At 33.7% G+C, this 19,025-nt stretch overlaps 1 protein-coding gene across 6 annotated transcripts in view; it reads right to left on the minus strand.

Annotated features, from left to right (window-relative positions):
* LOC125050371 (acetylcholine receptor subunit beta-like 2) overlaps window positions 1-19,025 on the minus strand; it is a 43,394-nt gene that overhangs the window by 19,022 nt on the left and 5,347 nt on the right. Inside the window, exons 6-10 of one of the 6 annotated variants that reach the window (XM_047650160.1) lie at window positions 17,428-17,555; window positions 14,531-14,706; window positions 10,246-10,398; window positions 5,516-5,631; window positions 4,589-4,701 (exon numbers count right to left, since the gene is read on the minus strand). In XM_047650160.1, coding sequence (XP_047506116.1) covers window positions 4,589-4,701; window positions 5,516-5,631; window positions 10,246-10,398; window positions 14,531-14,706; window positions 17,428-17,555 — 686 coding nt within the window. Of the gene's footprint in view, window positions 1-4,588; window positions 4,702-5,515; window positions 5,647-10,245; window positions 10,399-14,530; window positions 14,903-17,427; window positions 17,556-19,025 lie in introns of those variants that run through there. The other 5 variants (XM_047650158.1, XM_047650161.1, XM_047650159.1 and 2 more) reach the window with 5 other exon arrangements.

A 19,025-nucleotide genomic window follows, 5' to 3' on the forward strand; every position in this document is an offset into this window, starting at 1 on the left:
CCTCAAAAATAGTCTTTTTAATTTTTTAGACAAAATTTTTTGTTATGATACAGCATACAAAAATACATACAATCCTTAATTTTCACCCCTCTACGACCAACCCCTATTTTTATTACAGAAGTTATTTTTATTGAACTAAAAAAAAATCCTACAAATAAAATACATGGCAAAACACCGTTTGCCGGGTCATCTAGTAATAATACATTATTAAAGAAACAGATGCAATCTATAGCCAATACAAAAGGGTTGTAGCGCTGCTAAATTATTATAATTAAAATGGTATAATCCATACCACTTCAGGCTATGTAAGGAACAAAGCTTTATTCCAGAGAATACAGCAATCCTGAAAACATAATCTTTCTTTTTCCGTATAAGTATAGGGGCTGTTTGAAATGTTGAACAAACATGTGCAAACATTGTTGATGTTGATATTGCAACGTCCTGATTGTCGACTCGATTCGAACGAATTTATCGTAGTGTTTATGTAACTTCCGTATTTTACACAAATAACCTAACAATGTTGCGAATTCTTTTCAAGTATATTATTTTTCGAAAACCAACAATAGAAAATGTTGTTGTTCTGTTTGCCTCTGGACGGTCACATAGCCTTTAGCTATTAATTAAAGAAAATACACACTTATTTTATCCTTAAATCCTTGCACTTTTATTCATAATAATTTTGTAATTCGTTTAGTATACGCTGAGATAGAAAGAAATGAGTACTTTAGTTGTTTAATGCGTAATTAATTTTTAAAAGAGGTGATTTATCGTTAATGATAAGGCTCCAAATTTTTATTATGGGACTGGAAGCAAATGTAGAGGGAAGATACCGTTGAGGTTAACAAGTGCGTATCCGGCCTTTAAGGTACGTTCTTCTCGCAAAGGGACCTAAGTCGTAACGGTTCGGAAATACCTGGATTGGCAGCTAGATCAATCCACAGACTCAAATCTCCGACGAGGTTGCAGTTCTTCAGAACTTACACCCTGATCTAAGTCGAGTGCGTTTATTAATGGTTACCATTCTGCTTAAATGGTATCGTTACCATGGCAACAAACTTGGTACTAACTTTAAATTTAACTACATTTCGAGAGATGACCGAGAAGGCCAATAAAAACATTCAAAATGTTTGCAATCTGCACAACTTTTAAACGGGTAAGCTTTGTTAATTGAAAAACTGTAAAATAAATTGTAAAGTCGTTTAAAATAAAATGGTACATTAGGGATGAAAAAAACAAATAGAAATTTCAAATTTTAATATAAAATATATAGAATCATAAAAAACCCAAGGAATATGTTCATGGTTAGTTAAAAGTAATATTACATATGATACATAAATCATTAAATATTTTATAAGCACAATAAAGTTACAATGGAAGAGGCTAAAAATAGAGATTAAACTCGCTGAGATTTGAATAAAATATTATATTCAGTACGTTAGGCACAAATAACGATGTTACTGTAGATTCTTCAGTCAAACGAAACGTACTAACACAGAATGTATGAAAAAGTTTCATGTTTATTTATTATATTTTTTTTTGTTTTTTAAGCCTAATTCTGAACGCTAAGTCGAGGTGCGTTCGAAGCTCGACTGTAAACTAATGGATGTTTCTTTTTAAACACTTACTCCTACTGTGAAAGCAAAAATCGTAAGGAAACCAGCAGATCTTTTTTTTTTATAGAACGGGGGGCAAACTGGCAGGAGGCTCACCTGATGTGAGGCTCTTAAAACCCTACGATAAAAAAAGCAACGATATGTACACGGGGAGACGCAATAGACTGATCACGTACTTGTTTGTTAAAATAAATATCAATGCAACCGATGCCTGCTGTGCTCATACATATTTCTATCACCGCTTAATCACATTCGTGTATAAAAATACGGTATTTTCAGCTTAAAATGGAGTACAAAATTACTTCTTCGTTAAATCATTCCCCATTCAAACAAGCAATTCTTGTCAAAACTTTAAACAAAGTTGTGCAAAGCGTACCTACAATTCAAACTCACGTCATATTAAGTAAGCAAAACTCTTCAAGTATTCTCAACTAAATTCAGTTTATTTTTTAAGTTCGAATTCAAGAAAATGCACTCACTACCTACAGCTTAACTGTTCTGTTGTAATGAAAGTTTTCTTTAATAACTTCTTCAATTTAAATATGCGAGCCGTTTTTTCGCTTTAAAATTTTTAATAAGTTCGAATTTTTAATATTGAATTAAGAATTCAATATGATATTCAGATTATTCAAAAACGAAAAATTTAGAGTTTGTATAGCAGGGTAAAAGAATCATGTTTTAATTAACAAAAACGAACTATACTTATGTAGTTCGTTTTTGTTAATATAAGTGCAATAAAACAAAAATATACAAATGTTTCATGCATTTAGACGACTCATTGGTCTAGTGGTTAGTACCCCTGACTGCGAATCCATGGGTCCCGGGTTCGATCCCCGGCTGAGGCGAACATCGATGTGATGAGCATTTGGTGTTGTTCTTAGGTCTTGGGTGTTTAAATATGTATTGATATGTATATCTATCTATAATATGTATATCCGTTGCCTAGTGCCCATAAAACAAGCTTCACCAGCTTAGCATGGGACTAGGTCAATTGGTGTGAATTGTCTTTAAAAAAAAAAAAATTAAATAATATCTCTACAGCCTTAAAACATCCAATTCTAATTAATCATTTCAAAATATAGATTTCAAATATTTCATTGCTAAATAAGGCTAGCAACTAAGTTTACTATATTCATATTAACCAATATTAAATGACAACTTTTAGCATTTTCTTTTATTCCATTTTTAGTTATAAAGTGTCTAGTTGTAACTCAAAAGATAGATGCATTGTATGTATATAGAGAAAAATGTATCGCAAAATATGTTGCGATCAATTCCAGTATTTTTTTATTAATTTCTTCAACTCCGTGGAACTCTGTGGGGTTGTATAACAAAATATTCCATATATTGATATGTATCTACTACTAAGGTAGGCCAAGTAAAAAAATCTGAGGCAAAACGAAGTGTGTAGGGAAACTAATTTAATACAATTATTTTTTTTTAAATTTGTATTTAGTGTAATGATGTTTCTTTAATATGGAAATACAATTTATCTTTTGAAATGTAACATTAATATAAGTTATCTCCTAAATTTAATGAAGAACATCGTATATGTTCGTACGTTTATACAGCGGTACGCTGTTAGGGCAATTTAAACTTATTCGAAGGGGCCCTTGTAGAAGTTTTATTGACGAAACTTCTCATCTTCATTAATAGGTACTTACAGTACAGACGTGTTGAAAAGTTGTTAATTTTCATTTATTAAGAAGTAATTTACCAAAGGAGTTTAAGCTCAAGTTATACGGATTAAATTTGGGATAGATAGGACCTGAGGAAATGTGTTTTTTGACATAATTTAAATTTTAGAGTGAAAAATTTATAGGCGAAACTTACTTCAAGTCTGACTAGGGTATATTGTTCAAAAGCGGAATTTTGTCTCTATGTGGTCGTTATGCGGCTATAATCTTAGGCGTCAGTTTAATTTTTTTTTTTCAAAATAATTATATTAACATAGTACCCTCAAGAATTAAGAATAGTACCCTCGAAATAGTACTACGTTTCAAAGTTCAAAGGTGACTATTTATCCAGGAAAGACTGAAGCAATTTGAAGTTATCAGAAAGTGGATGGTACAACTTTTATTTGCGAAAGTTTGAAGCTATCTCCGGGATTAAAGTAATTGTAATTGCTACGATAACGGAGGGATTTGTTAATGACCAATTTGTCTGTCTTGTAACAAGTTGAGTGATTTGTTAAGGCTAATTTATTTTAATAATAGCTGAGCGAAGTTTTTTTGAGCCTAAAATATCGCAGGTTTAGACCCAGTATCGCAGGTATCTTGTTTTTATGAACAGGTATTTATAAATAAACAATGTATCATATTCATGTTTTATCATGTACAGTACTATCTAAAATGTATGAAATACTAGTAGACTCAGCCAAGCGTTGCTGTGGCTAAGATTTTTGTAATATTACATAGTAGTAAACTATTCAAGAGAAAAGGCAGAAGTATACCAATCCACCATGCTTTTTTGGTGGTTGTGTCAGTAAATTGTAGCTTATGTGATACGTAGGTAATTATTTTGATAAGGATCAATACCTAGGTACGAAGAGCCTTTTCTAGCGGTGGTATTTTAATAAAAAAAAATAAAAAAAGGACGCATATTGTGACGTAACTATAAAAAATAGAGACATGCAGTCGTGACATTTTTTATAGATAGTGATGTGTCCTAAAAAATTGTAATACATCATTTTGTTCTATCATTAATAGTTTTCGAGGCGTACACGATTGAAGGAAGTTTTTTGTTTATTTTTTTACGCCTTGGGTTAGATTATTCAAGTTTTAGTAAGCATCCCCATTTTTTTTTTGAAAATGAAACATAGCCTATGTCACTTGAGAATAGTGTAGCTTGCCAACGGTGAAAGAATTTTTGAAATCGGTCCTGTAGTTTCGGAACCTATTCATTTCAAACAAACAAAAAATAAAACCTTTCTTCTTTAAAATATTAGTATAGAAAAGATATACAAAAATATATACCTCGTTGTCCTTGTCGGCGTCCTTGATATGTTGTGCGATAAATCGCACACTCTGCAAGGCGGCCGCTACTTCAGGCGACAAGTGGCGCGGCAACATGTTCTCAGAATCCGTCACTATTGGAAAATAACGTTGTTATCTTTGAGCTTTGAAGTAAAGATAGTCTTGACACTAGGCAAACATGTTTGCGTATTTAAAATACTAGATTTTCTTTTTATTCACTACAAATTATATTGCTAGTCTACAGTTCGTTTAGAAAATTTTATTCTAACCACAAATGTTAGAAACACTGCTCAATACTTCAATAAGTATTGCGCAGTGTTATAGCAGAATATTGATTCTTCAATATTTACCAATGTGGCTGCTGCTTTTTTTTTATGTTACAGGAGGCTCACCTGATGTTAAGTGATACAGCCGCCCATGGACACTCGCACTACCAGAAGGCTCGCAAGTGTGCTGCCGGCCTTTAAAGAATTGGTACGCTCTTTTCTTGAAGGACCCTAAGTCGAATTGGTTCGGAAACACAGTAGTCCATTTGTGTATATATCATATTTTTAATAATATCTTTTATCCTATTTCGAATTGAAATACATGTAATAAATATGTCCTAAAGGATAGCGGACCTCATTTACTCTTCATAGATTTTGTATTATAATAATCCTTTAAAATATCATAATGTGTTTTGTAGACACGCCGTAGAGTGCTACAATGTAGCAGCTACGTGATTATGCTACGGATGGCGCTACGAAGCGTCAACATAGATTAGAGCACCGACCTGATTTACTTTTTAAAAGCCTTTTGCCCTTTTACAACTGCGTAATATTACGTTCGTAATTTTATATGCAATTCATATTTTCTCTTTTTCCTTTTCAAAACTAGAATCACAATAGTTACAATATAATCGTGATTAATTTCCTAACAACTTCCTACCTGATGGTCGTTGATGAGCACCTGCCCCGAGCATATCGTCTTCAGGTCCTGGCGATTTTCGGTAATCCCCATCATCGCCTTTACCAGTGGAAAATGCGTCCGTCAGACTGTCCCTGCTGGAAACATAACTTCTGCAATTCGAATACACACTTTTTCCTCATTATGTGGTAATTGGCTGCCTATGATGATGGAATACTAAAATATGAAAGTGTGTAGGTGTGTTAAAATATATTCAGATTTGTATTGTGTATCGTTAATAGCCCTAACAGTCGTATTAATTAGCTTTTAACTGCACTACATTTACTACCTATTATTTATTTTATTAAATATAACTAAATATGAATTAAGTATTTTTTTTATTTAAATCTATAAACTTGTAAGCTTTTATTTCTTTCTTATTTACTCTATAAAAATAATATTCTTTAAATGCTTAACAACTTTGTAAAGCATTATTTTAATTGATTACACCATTAAAATTAAATAAATAGTTACTCTCCACATTATTTATTAAGTTTTCCCGTAAATAAGTTACCTAATACTAATATAATGTAAATTTTGCTTTTTAAAATCGTTTCAGCAAACGAGTATTAGCTTTTCTCATGTTGAGGGACGAGCGATAACGACCCATATTAATAAAGCATTAGGGTTCAACGTCACGTGCACATTGATAAATGCGAGAACACGCAAAATACTTTTCTATGAGCGTAAAGATACACGTTGAAGATACAACCTAAATTGAGTTTAAAACGTGTGGATTTTTCTTGTGAATATCTATCTATATACTAATAATAATCAGTGGCGCTACAACCTTATTAGGTCTGGGCCTCAGATTTCTGTATCTTTTTCATGATCATTTGGCAATGTAATTGGCAAGTAGATGATCAGCCTTCTGTGCCTGACACAAGCCTTCGACTTTTTGGGTCTAAGACCGCGGTTCCTGACGATGTTTTCCTTCACCGTTCGAGCGAATGTTAAATGCACACATAGAAAGAAAGTCAATTGGTGCACACCCGGGGATCGAACCTACGACCTCAGGGATGAGAGTCACATGCTGAAGCCACTATACCAACACTGCTCTCTATCCATATACGCTGTGATCAATTATTATTTACAAACATGAAACTAATAAAATATCATACTTTAATTACATAATAGCCGGTCCCAGTTTTGATGTTGAACAGTTAATTTACGTAAAACCATTATATACAACTCTCAAACCTATCTCAGGAATCACACAAACTATTTGTGAAAACAGTACAAAAATCCATTGAGACGTTTTTGAGTTTATCGCGTTCATACAAACAGACTCTCGGGAACGGCATTTTATAAAATAAGGATTAAACATTTGAAAAGAGTTTAATAAAAAAACATCAGTACAAATAGAATCGGACTATAAGTTCACTTTTTTGATCATACACATCCGAAACATATTGTGGTATATTGACGAAAATTATTATCCCTTATTCGCAAGCCGCAAATGGCTTGAGGCAACAACGCCCCATGGTTTCACTCGTAAAATGTTTTACATTTCACTTCACCCAATAAACCTGTTTACGATCGTATAAAGGCCTCATATTAGGAAGAATGTATTCATATATTCCAGATATTGACCTAGCACTATCTTCCTTACGATGCGATTGTGACGTAAAAACTCTAGGAATTTATGATTCCTGGCGAAACTAGAAAGGCGGTTACAGACTAGCGGATTATTCGGCGCGCATACGGTCGTTTCCCCATACGCGCTTCAAAAATCCGGACGCGCGGCGTGTTTGCTCGAACCGGTAGTATGCCACTACCGGTCAGTATCAACATGCATTCTGACGAAGACACATTGCTATTTGCGTTACGTATTCGCCGTCCAAAGAAGACGAAACAGATACTGGGTGTCATCGATGGTTACATCAAGACAGAGAACCGATCACTTTGATACACTCTACCTAGAACTACGAACTTATACGAGCTTAGAAGCGCGTCAACGCTCGTACGAGTTGCGCGTGTTTCAAAAGGCATGCCTATACGTGCTTACATGCGCTTCCAAAGACGATCTTATACGCGCGTAAAAAACTCTAGTCTCAAACCGCCCTAAAAGATAGGACTTATACGGTATAGAAGTCACTCAATTTTATACAATTAATAATGAAGCAGAAATAAAATAAAATATATTATAGTGATGTGTATCTGTTTTTAATTGAACATAAATATTTAAAGGCCTTTTATTGCTGTCTTCAATACAAAACATGATCCTCTTAGCCACATCTAGCTTTAAAGCACTACCGACGTCAAGTATTAGAAAAGCTCAGAGGCCACAATACTTCAAAAATACATGACATTCTAGCTATCTTGTTTATAGTATTTCTTTCAATTACAACTCAATGTTTGTCAAGTGTTTAACCAATTCAATTCCAAATTTGAATGTAGATATTTAAACAAAACCTTTAAATTGCAACTAACCCGTTAAACGTTGAAAACCTTAAACAATATAATTCAAAGAAAACAACCGCAAACAAAGTGAGTTAATTGAAATGTTGTGCTTAAATCGAGTATTCGCTAAAATGAAACTTGGAAATTATCGCGAAATATCGGAACCGAAACATAACATTTCACTATATGAAACGAAACGAAATTAATGAAAAATACACGTTTAAATTCGATAACGAACGGGTGGATCGTATGCAGTGCTTTTATTAGTTTTTAGTTGTAACGTAATACACGCAATAGGATATCTCTTTGTACAAGGCAAGGCAAATTTCATTTGTATTGGAAAATATTTCAGTTTTGTATTTCTCGTATACATATAATTTATACTTATCGACAAGGACTGATTGATTACTGTTCCCAAAAAACAAACAGCCTCTTAATACCTCCTCACTAGTTTTAAAGCTAAACTTTCGTAAGCGTTTGTTTTTGTTGTAGGCGACATTGCCCTATCTATTCTTTGAGGTCTTAGAGGATGAGGTTCGGGTGCAGACAAGCGATTCGCACCGGCACGCCTTTTGCTTTTCAATCTATAGGTCATTGTGCTAATCTCCTACTCTCATATACACAAAGGAATATATGACCTTACGCACCTGGCTACACCAACCGTTTTTATCTGTCTCACCTTTTGCTTATTCATTATTTTCAATATCTTATTACAAGCTTGTAATAAGTTAATCAATCTAATAGACAAATGGTAGATATTAAAAGCACCATTTAAGCTACCTAGTAAGTTTTGTATTATATTACTTCTTATTAGAATATTGGTTATAAAATTAGATCTTCCATATTTATATACTGTCTCTAGAGTTTTTTAGATATTTTTTTGGATTTTTTTAGTTTCTTTTACCAGTTTAAGTAATTGGATAATATCATTACATTTATTATTGTACATTTATTAGTACCCCATGGGTCCCGGGTTCGATCCCCGGTTGAGACAAACATCGATGTGATGAGCATTTGGTGTTGTGCTTAGGTCTTGGGTGGTTAAATATGTATTTATATGTGTTAGGTCTATCTATGTATAAAATGTATGTATATCCGTTGCCTAGTACCCATAACACAACCTTCACCAGCTTAGCATGGGACTAGGTCAATTGGTCTGAATTGTCCAATGAAATAAAATAAAACTGTTTTTTAATATATCCGTCTGTAAATTTTACAATAAATAAATATTGTAGACTCGTGTTAATCGAACACCATACGTTTATGTTCATAAATATTCAATTTAACGCCTGCACAAAATAGACAAACGAAAGGCAAACGCAGACAGACCGATGCACCGGTAAATTAATGTCCGTTCCGGTATAAACCAGATTAATCTGGCTCAACTCTCGCGAAAACCGGATTTTGCGGAAATCACACAGCTTCGAGCCTTTGAGAAATTACTCGTTTCTTTATGAAAATATTGGTCTTTCTAGTGGAATTTTGTTTACGTAATCAGGTAGGACTAAAATTTACAAAACATATTTTAATTTTTGTTTTGTTTTTTGTTAAATGTAGACATGCACGTGCCATGTAAACTCTAATTATATACGTTCACAAAAATATACGTTTGTTTAACTAAAGCTTTTATCTCTTTCTGACACTTTGCTGTAATAAGAGAAAGACATATTTTAAAAAAAGACTCTTTTTTGAGACAGGCTTAGAAGCCGTCAGAGCTTTCACACAAGACGGCTTGTACACGACCCGGTTTCACACTGCCATACACCACTGCGCACCGGGTGTAGGACTCGGACGCGGCGAGCACCGTGCCCGGTTGTACGGTGAGCCGAGGATAGCGCCAGCGTCATGTGGTTAGCGTCATAGTGTCCCATAGAAGACTGACGACCGGGCGTAGTCCTGATCTTTCGCCGGAGCTAAGCCCGGCATGTCATGTCTCGTGGGCATAAGCCGTTACGTATAGATGGAATTTTGAGAAGTTTGTGAGATTGATTTCATAACTAATAACTAGTGCTAAAATCGTTAAAATAGATACGAACTTTAGAAAGTCTCCTAATGTTATGGAACGATTAGCTGTTGAATACCGTTAGAGAATGTTGACTGTTTATCAAAAGGCAACGTTGCTTAACATATACACGACAACATATTTATTTACTTAATTATAAGTAACATATAATAACTATACACTTTTTGGTGTCGAATATTGCTAACTAACACTTGGTAATGTTGATCTACAGAAGTAACCGCGGTGGTTCGATTAACGGTTTATTTCTCAATTATTTTATAATTATCAGCAATATATTTAGACTAACCTCATATCCAGCTCATTTGTGTATCCGTTAGACATGAAGGTATCATCATAGTCTGGCAACGAGTATTTGGTTCTCCTCATCATTAACAGTTTAGGCATGAACTGGAGGAACACTTTCTTCATCCACGGAGACATCGTATGCGTAGAGGGGGACCTAAGAATAATATCTTTTAATTCCAAATTTAAAATTACGAATTGCAAAGTGCTTAGGTGAAGAAAGGGAGACGTTTAAAAACATGCAATGCTTTCCGATAAAATATGCAAAGTATTGCAGTGTTAATGTGTCGAATGCCTGACATTTGAAATGGTTCATGTTTAACTAACTACTTACATTACTATACACATATGTATATGTCATATGCGGTCTATAAGTTGCAATTAGTGGTGTCACATTTATGATTTCTATATACTATGTATTATTTATTACAACTTCGTAAATTATTATTTATTATTTATGCTCTATTGTCTAAGCTCTTTCAGCGTTCGATGTATGATTTGTTATCCAGAAATATAAGTTCAAAACTTCACTTATTAAGGATTGTAATTTGATATACTTGGTTCGGTCACCCTTTTAGTTAACAGTCCTGGGTTCTTATAACATTAAATCATAATAGATTTATATATTATAGCATAGACTCGTAGATATGTGTGCCCGGTGGCCTGTTGATATACTTGGAGGCTTGTAGTATAAAACTAAACATAACTTATGTAATAAATACAATTTATCTTTCAAAATAAGCAAAAACGTATTCAATTTAGAGCAGCTAATTGATGGCTCTTAAATTTTATGTCCCATAATAATATTTTCAACAAGCTGGTTATTCGGGGTTGAAATTACAAAACCATTGTATTTTATACAATCATTATTCTATTTTAGCGTCACGCCCACACTCTATGAACGTATCATCAAATAGTTTAAGAGCTAAACTTGTAATATAACACAAGTTAGCATTTCAAACCAAAAATTTAGTATTGATTCAGGTTCACTAACGTTTCTTGTCACAATTTTAACTAAATCAACTAATAAAAATAAATTTCTACCGAGAGGATGCAGCAGCGGAAGTTTTTTAAAGGCCGAATCGTCAAATTATACTGAAACTACCTAACACCAAGTTACATTTGAAATTCTCGTGCCCGTACTCGATAATCTCAGGAGCTTAACTCCGGTTTATTATACGGTTCTAGCTCTTGGACTAAACGTAAATACACAGTAATACCTCGTTAGGCTGTTCACGACAAATTATGCCTGTGATAATTGCTGCTATCACAAAATCTGCCGTTATTCCAGCTGAAGCATGTTAGCCACAATATTGGGTATAATATTTCACGAATAACGGGTCAATATTGATATATGTTTTTGTCGTTATAAATTGTAATATGGAAGTACTTAGGTAGTAAAGTAATTACATACAATAAACGTATTCTAAGAAGCGGTAAATTTGTGTTGATTCTAATTATTTCGATAGTTTAATCAAATACGATTTATGTACATAGGTACATATTAGGTCCTTACATATGATATTGGCGATTATGGCAGATGTCTATTATCAGCTATTGCAAACCATGATTGCAAAGCTAGCTGCTAAACAACCATGGCTTGTCAATCGCTCTAAGCCCCTGCTGCTTCACGACAACGCTAGACCACACACTGTGATTGGGCAGTCGAATCCGCCTTATATAACTACCGATAAGATAGCAAAAGTTCATAGATAGCAATGGTACATACTTTTATTAATTAAAAATATTCTATTAAAAAAAATCTTCTTTTTGTTCCTCCAATACAAAACCCTAATTTTATATGTAAGGACCTAACATACGTACACTATGAACATCCATAACAATTTAATTAACTATATACGTAAAGCTATACAGCCTTCGCTCGTTGGTTACTAAATACATTAAAAAATTAATTTTAAAACGCCACATTCTTTGAAAAAAAGTGTTTATTATATGTATTGATTACGGAACTATTTATCAATGTGTGTTATTAGTGTGTTTATTTATTCACTCACAAAATATTACAAAACCTTAAGCTACCATATTGATAATGTTGTAATTAAAAATAAAATGTTGGTGTAATGAGTAACTCTTTACAAGTATCTTGTAAAATACAAAAGTGGCGATTAATAGTAGTGGCGTAGAGTCCATTCTCGTTGGTCTTTCTGACGTCGTTTTTTTAAAGGTCATAAATGTACAAAAGTAATTGTTTGTTTTTTTATTGTAGTAGTATAGTATACTATATAGTACTATACTATTTTCAAATAATGTAGTTAAGGTGATATCAGACGGTTCACTCGAGTGAATGCTTCATTTTTTTTCATTCTATGTTCACACGGCTTAAGGTGATATCAGACGGTTCATTTTTTGTTCATTTTCACCTTTCATTCGGTACATTTCACTCGAAATGAAATGTCTGAACAAAAAATGAAACACGAGTGCCGAATGAATTCATTAGTGAACCGATCCAACAGTGTTGGATATTGGCATCCGGTATCTTTCATTCCCACTCAGAATGAACGAGAAATGAACGGTCTGAACACTGAGAGAACGTTCATTCGGATTCGGCCATTTTGTTTCGAGTCCTGTAGCCGACGGACATCACGTTGTCGACGAAGTTATAACTTTTTTTTTTTTACTTTCATCCATTCGAAGATGATTACAATATGAATCAGGATCTTCAACGGCTAGTTCTCTCAACAATGTATTGAAAGCTCCTAATAAATTTCTTCTTTCAATCCATGGTCGCACCCACCACCGTCGACGTTTTCTTTGCTTCTTTTTTGTCAACTCTTTGATTAAATGATCACAAATTAAACTAATTCCAAGACGTACGACTTCATTCGATGACATATTTAAAAGAAAGAACAATGAATGTTCATTTCTGTATCATTTCGTCTAAGCCGTGTGAACATAGAATGAAAAAAATGAAGCATTCACTCGAGTGAACAATCATTCGAGTGAACCGTCTGATATCACCTTTAGACGAAATGATACAGAAATGAACATTCATTGTTCTTTCTTTTAAATATGTCATCGAATGAAGTCGTACGTCTTGGAATTAGTTTAATTTGTGATCATTTAATCAAAGAGTTGACAAAAAAGAAGCAAAGAAAACTTCGAAGGTGGTGGAGAAATTTATTTAAAAAAAAAGTAATGTATTTTGATCGTTCCACTTGAACACCATTTTGCCGCATGAAAACAATATAATAACACACAGAAAAAATAAGGTATAATTTCGTCGACAACGTGATGTCCGTCGGCTACATGACTCGAAACAAAATGGCCGAATCCGAATAAACGTTCTCTCAGTGTTCAGACCGTTCATTTCTCGTTCATTCGGAGTGGGAATGAAAGATACCGGATGCCAATATCCAACACTGTTGGATCGGTTCACTAATGAATTCATTCGGCACTCGTGTTTCATTTTTTGTTCAGACATTTCATTTCGAGTGAAATGTACCGAATGAAAGGTGAAAATGAACAAAAAATGAACCGTCTGATATCACCTTTACGATTCAAGAGAATCCCCGAGAGAATTCTATAGGACATCTATTCGACAAACTATTATTATAGCAAAATTAAAAGTAATTACTCCGAGTAGACTCAAACCAAATGAAAATAACAATGAATGTTAGGATTTATGTGGCAATTTGAATCGCTGCGTACAACCACGCCAATTTATGTACTTCATTAATTTTTATGTTCGACGCTGAATGCAGATTTGTTTTGAATTGAACACACAAAACCGAATATAGCTTGTTATTAAATTTTCACGTAGGATTTTAGATTTTATATGAAATGAGGAAAACGAATTGTATGGAAATTCTATATCGAATAAAAATCCATAATTAAGTTAAAATGCAAGTGCAACTATACAGGGTTATTTTTAAAACTTCTCGCATAGATATAAACCCTTTTTAAAATAGAAAATTACTCGATGTACCTGGTTTACTAACATTATAAATTATATTTAAATGTGAATAAAATACGAGCAAGCTGCTTTTCAAAATAATCCTGCACGTAATAATAACACGTGCATTCAATGAATATCTCAGTGTAATAACTTATATGCTCTCGTCCAGTTATCGCATACCATGTTACAAAAGGGGAAGATTTATGAGCTAACTATTGTACGCATTCTGTGCTAGATTTTATTATGCTACGTAACGATTTGTGTTTCACATTGTTTCATTCGACTAAACCGTGTAGATCTTCCAAGCGACTCAAAGGGGTTCTATGGGGGTAAAGTCTTAGCAAAATCCGTGCCTAATTTGCAATTCACTTACCTGAAGTGCACATTAAGCACCAGGACTGTCATCCATACACTAAGCGATACCAGTACCATGGTGAACAGCAAATACTTTCCTAACAGTGGGATCGCGAGGGACGTCGGCGGTATGATCTCCGCCATCAGCAGGAAGAACACCGTCAATGATACCAATATTGAGATGCTTAACGATATCTACGAGAGAGAAACATTACCTGAAGTGGACGTTTACAATGCATACTGTGACCCACACGCTGAGAGAGACGAGGATCATTGTGAATAGCAGATACTTCCCGAGCAAGGGGATCGCCAGGGATGTTGGCGGGATGATCTCGGCCAGACCGAGGAAGAACACTGTGAGGGACACCAGGATGGAGATGCAGAGCGAAATCTAGGGGAGAGAAGTCCTTTTTGAATTATTGTCAACTGTTTATTGTCTTTCCATTTAAGATTAAATTCAATTTATCGGAACTAAAGTTCTCGCGCAAATTTCTGTTCACGACTTTAAGATAAGTGTAATTGCTTTTATTGAATTGAAACGTTTACGTACTAAAATTAACATATCACCAATGGTTGGTGATTTCCGTTGTATATATGATGTACAGTAAACGCTTCAGTTCAATAAAAAATATTTTTAATTTAATATAAGTTATTGTCAAGCATGAGTTATCTATATATTGGGTGTTTTTATATTATTAGAAATACATGTAACCAACTGAGCAATTTTTAATCGCAAACAAACGAAAACATTTTTTTACTGAAGTTCTACCATCAATTATAAAAAGTATTAATCGCTAACATAAGATATGTTTGTTTCAAATATGTGTAGAAAATTCGATAAAAATGTCTTTACATTGGCGTAAGACTATTAATTGATGTATATGTGGAACTTATAAATAACAATACAACAAGACACCTTATTGCACTAAAAGGTTACTACGGGTAATATATATGTTGATAGTTATTTTGAAAATATGATAAGAACCAGTGGAACCCATGCTCGACACGTTGGAATTTTTGGTTAGGATTCAGCCTTGCGATTCTGTAACTCACTTTTCGAACTCAGCTTTCGAACAGCGGTTTTCACAGCGGCGGTCGCGCTCAAAAGTTCGAAAAGTGAGTTACAGAATCGCAAGGCTGAATCAAAATTTAGCGCTAAGTATGACTCTTGTATATCTAAAACATACTAGATTTGAAATACGAAAGTTATACTAAGCTAAGCCTCGTCTATCTAACACCCTATAATATTCCTAAAGTTCCGATAAAATCATAACAATATTTATTTTATTTTATTTATTAAAAAACGGCGTTAAATATTTTTTTTAATCAAACCATTTTTAGTTAGAACATTGTTTTTTACATTTAATAAATATTGGTGTTATTTACAATTTTACAATATTTAAGTTAGACTTGGAAAGACAATAGTCTTGATAAGCCAAATGATACAAATGATGCTATCACATCCACAAAACTAGCTAATGAATCAAAAAAGACTCTATATGGAATAGAGAATGGAAAATGGATGGGATATGGAATGAACATGCTCGGCTTTCATACTAAAAGACACCAAAACATAATATATGCGTTTTACACTTCTTACTATATCATTATTAACCTACCCTTATACCCTTTGGTGAGTTATGGAAATAAACTTTAAACAGGAAACTTAAAATAGCCAAAAAGTTTTAAATTTATCCAAAAAATGATGATATTATTCATTTATTGTAATCAGTCGAAATACTATATAAATATCATGTGTGGCAGTGCTAAAATTTTAAGTGTTGTGTTGAGTGCTAAGTTTGCCTTTTTTGATTTCCGTACGTCAAAATTTAATAATTTTTTGACACACTGAAGCCATACTTAGCCTCGACTGTGAATCTGTATTACTATATAAATATAACAAATATAAATTTATATTCGTTAACATTTTATGCCAGTATACAAAAATATAAATACAGAAAGTGCGGTCACTAATTGAGCCGGTTCAAAATAACATTGTTTAAATGACAAATAAATGCTAGATATTGGTATGTTATCTAAAGCTGGCGGCTTCAACACATTTACACTTTGTGCTTGTGTAGTGTCTGTGAATAAGCGCGAGGCGTGATGTCACACTGGATATGCATCATGAAAAGACTGTCCGTCTCTCTCGCGCTCGGTCAAGCTAATGAGTATAAAAGAGATAGTTATTGTTTTGCTTTTGCTACTGTTTATGTAGACTTTATTGTCCCAAATTGAACTGTCAGTGTAAAAAGTATAAAACGCATAATGAAGTAATTATACAGTTATAAGTATTTGGAAGTATGTATACGCATTTATAATTATGTTTAACATAATCCTTGTCTCTTTAATTATATATTCAGTAATTTGATAATAATTTCCATTTCATAATAAAAATTCCCTTTGAGAAACGCAATTGTAAAACTTAGATTGACTTATGTAGGTAATATATTTAGTGGAAACTATACAACGGAGTGTCTGCTACTGATTTGGTGTCTTTTATTTTGTGTACAGTCGTGACGATAAGTTTGAAGTAGAACTTGTGTGCCAATTTTTTTTTTAAATGACGTACATCGCTGTGTACCCTAGCAGCAATAATATCATAAGAAAATATAAATACATTTAGATTTTTCTTTTACGGAAAGAAGATTGGAAGTTCATTAAGCCCCACAATAATATTTTGCGTCCCATGTACCATGGGCGCATACTTATGTTAATTTAACGTAATAAGAGGTGCCTTTTGGTGATACGATCTCAAGATATTTACCAAAATATTAGCACCATTAATAGCTGTCCTAAAACACCACGTCTATTTTTAATTAATGAAAAAATGCAACTGTTACACAAGTTCCCTTCGTGATAATTTGGACAAACATCAAAACAAACATCGATAGCCAATTGTCACGACGTAATTACCTTTTCTCCCGAGTCTGAAGGGAGATAAAACACAAGCACGGTAAGGAATGTGAGGCCCACACACGGAATGATCAGGTTCACGGTGTAGAAGAGTGTCTTTCTGCGCATTGTCAGTTTAAACGTTATATCTGAAACAAACGGATACATTTATATCGCGTTAAAAGGATCATAAAGGCCTCACAAGCCCTCTGGCATTGAGAGTGTCCATGGGCGGTATAACTTAACATCAGGTGAGCCTCCTGCACGTTTGCTTCTATAAAAAAAACACTAAAATTTCAAAAGAACAGTTATAAAATCAACTCCTTAGCTTATTACTATGATACTATTACTATATTGTTTCGATTGAATTATATTTAATCATAGGAGAGTGGTAGTCACTGAACGGGGCACGGTGAAAATGCCTATCCATTACCCGCCCTGTTCTAGGTCCTTGATCAGGGGGTCATTAAGTCATTATATTTTCCGACCTCCCAGCATTCTTTTGCGGGTTTCCCTAGGACAGAACTGTGTCGGCCTAGTAGTCTATGCATCACTAACATTAACACTTGTTCCTATCGTGAATGCAAATCTTGTGCGGAAACCGGCATAACACACAAAAAAATGAAAAATGTTGTCTATGAAATCAAAGAAACAAAATTATCAAAGACACGGAAGCAATCTACGGCTAAGACCTATATAGGATTGAAGCGCAACTGACAATTAATAGACGATACATTATCATCTATTTTATAAGTTTTAAATTGATATTACTAAGTAAATTATTACCTACATAATAAAACATTTGGTACATTAAATCTTTTGTACAATTGATTTCTATTAATTTATTACATGATATGTATATTGTATACACTATACGTACAATATATTATATTCATATATAAGTACGTCGTCGCTTATTTACAGACCATACCTGCATTGATCTTTGACCTTCAAATGTCATCATAATATGCAGAAATGCGTTCTAGGAAATAAACCACGTAACATATGGCGTATTAAATGAATATAAATCAATTGTAAACATTTTGATGTACCATATGCGGTGTCAGTCGGGATAATCTAATGATAGTGATCACTGAATGCCCAAAGAGAGCATTCAGTTTTATTTTTATATACCGAGCGCGCATCGAGGAATAAAGCGAAATCACGTAAAACTAATTGACATTCACCTAAATAATTAAAATATTCATTCAAAGAACTAAACTGTTTCTCTTTTCATCTTAGCGTACACACAATTTGTGTGTATTTAGATTCAAAATACTTTAAGCTATTGTTACACAATGCAACGCTGATTTTGTGCATTAAAACCCCGGATATATGGATTTATTTTTATAACACTAACATATAGTTGTTATATGCACAAAAATGTATGACAAATGTCTTTTATGCCACGACAACTTCTTTAGAGAAATAATCAAAGAAATGTAAAATGTAATGCGTTCAGGGTGCTGTTGCGGCTACCTCGATTCTGCAGCGCATCGGGGATGTTTGCTGAGGCGCGGGTGGATTGTTTTTACGCCATCATACGCAAGAGATGTGCATCCTTGGTGCGCAGGGTGAGAGCTAGCAGTAACGGTATCCTCCGCATTATCGCGGACCGA

Source organism: Pieris napi, chromosome 6 (assembly GCF_905475465.1).
Source record: "Pieris napi chromosome 6, ilPieNapi1.2, whole genome shotgun sequence".
Taxonomy (NCBI): domain Eukaryota; kingdom Metazoa; phylum Arthropoda; class Insecta; order Lepidoptera; family Pieridae; genus Pieris; species Pieris napi.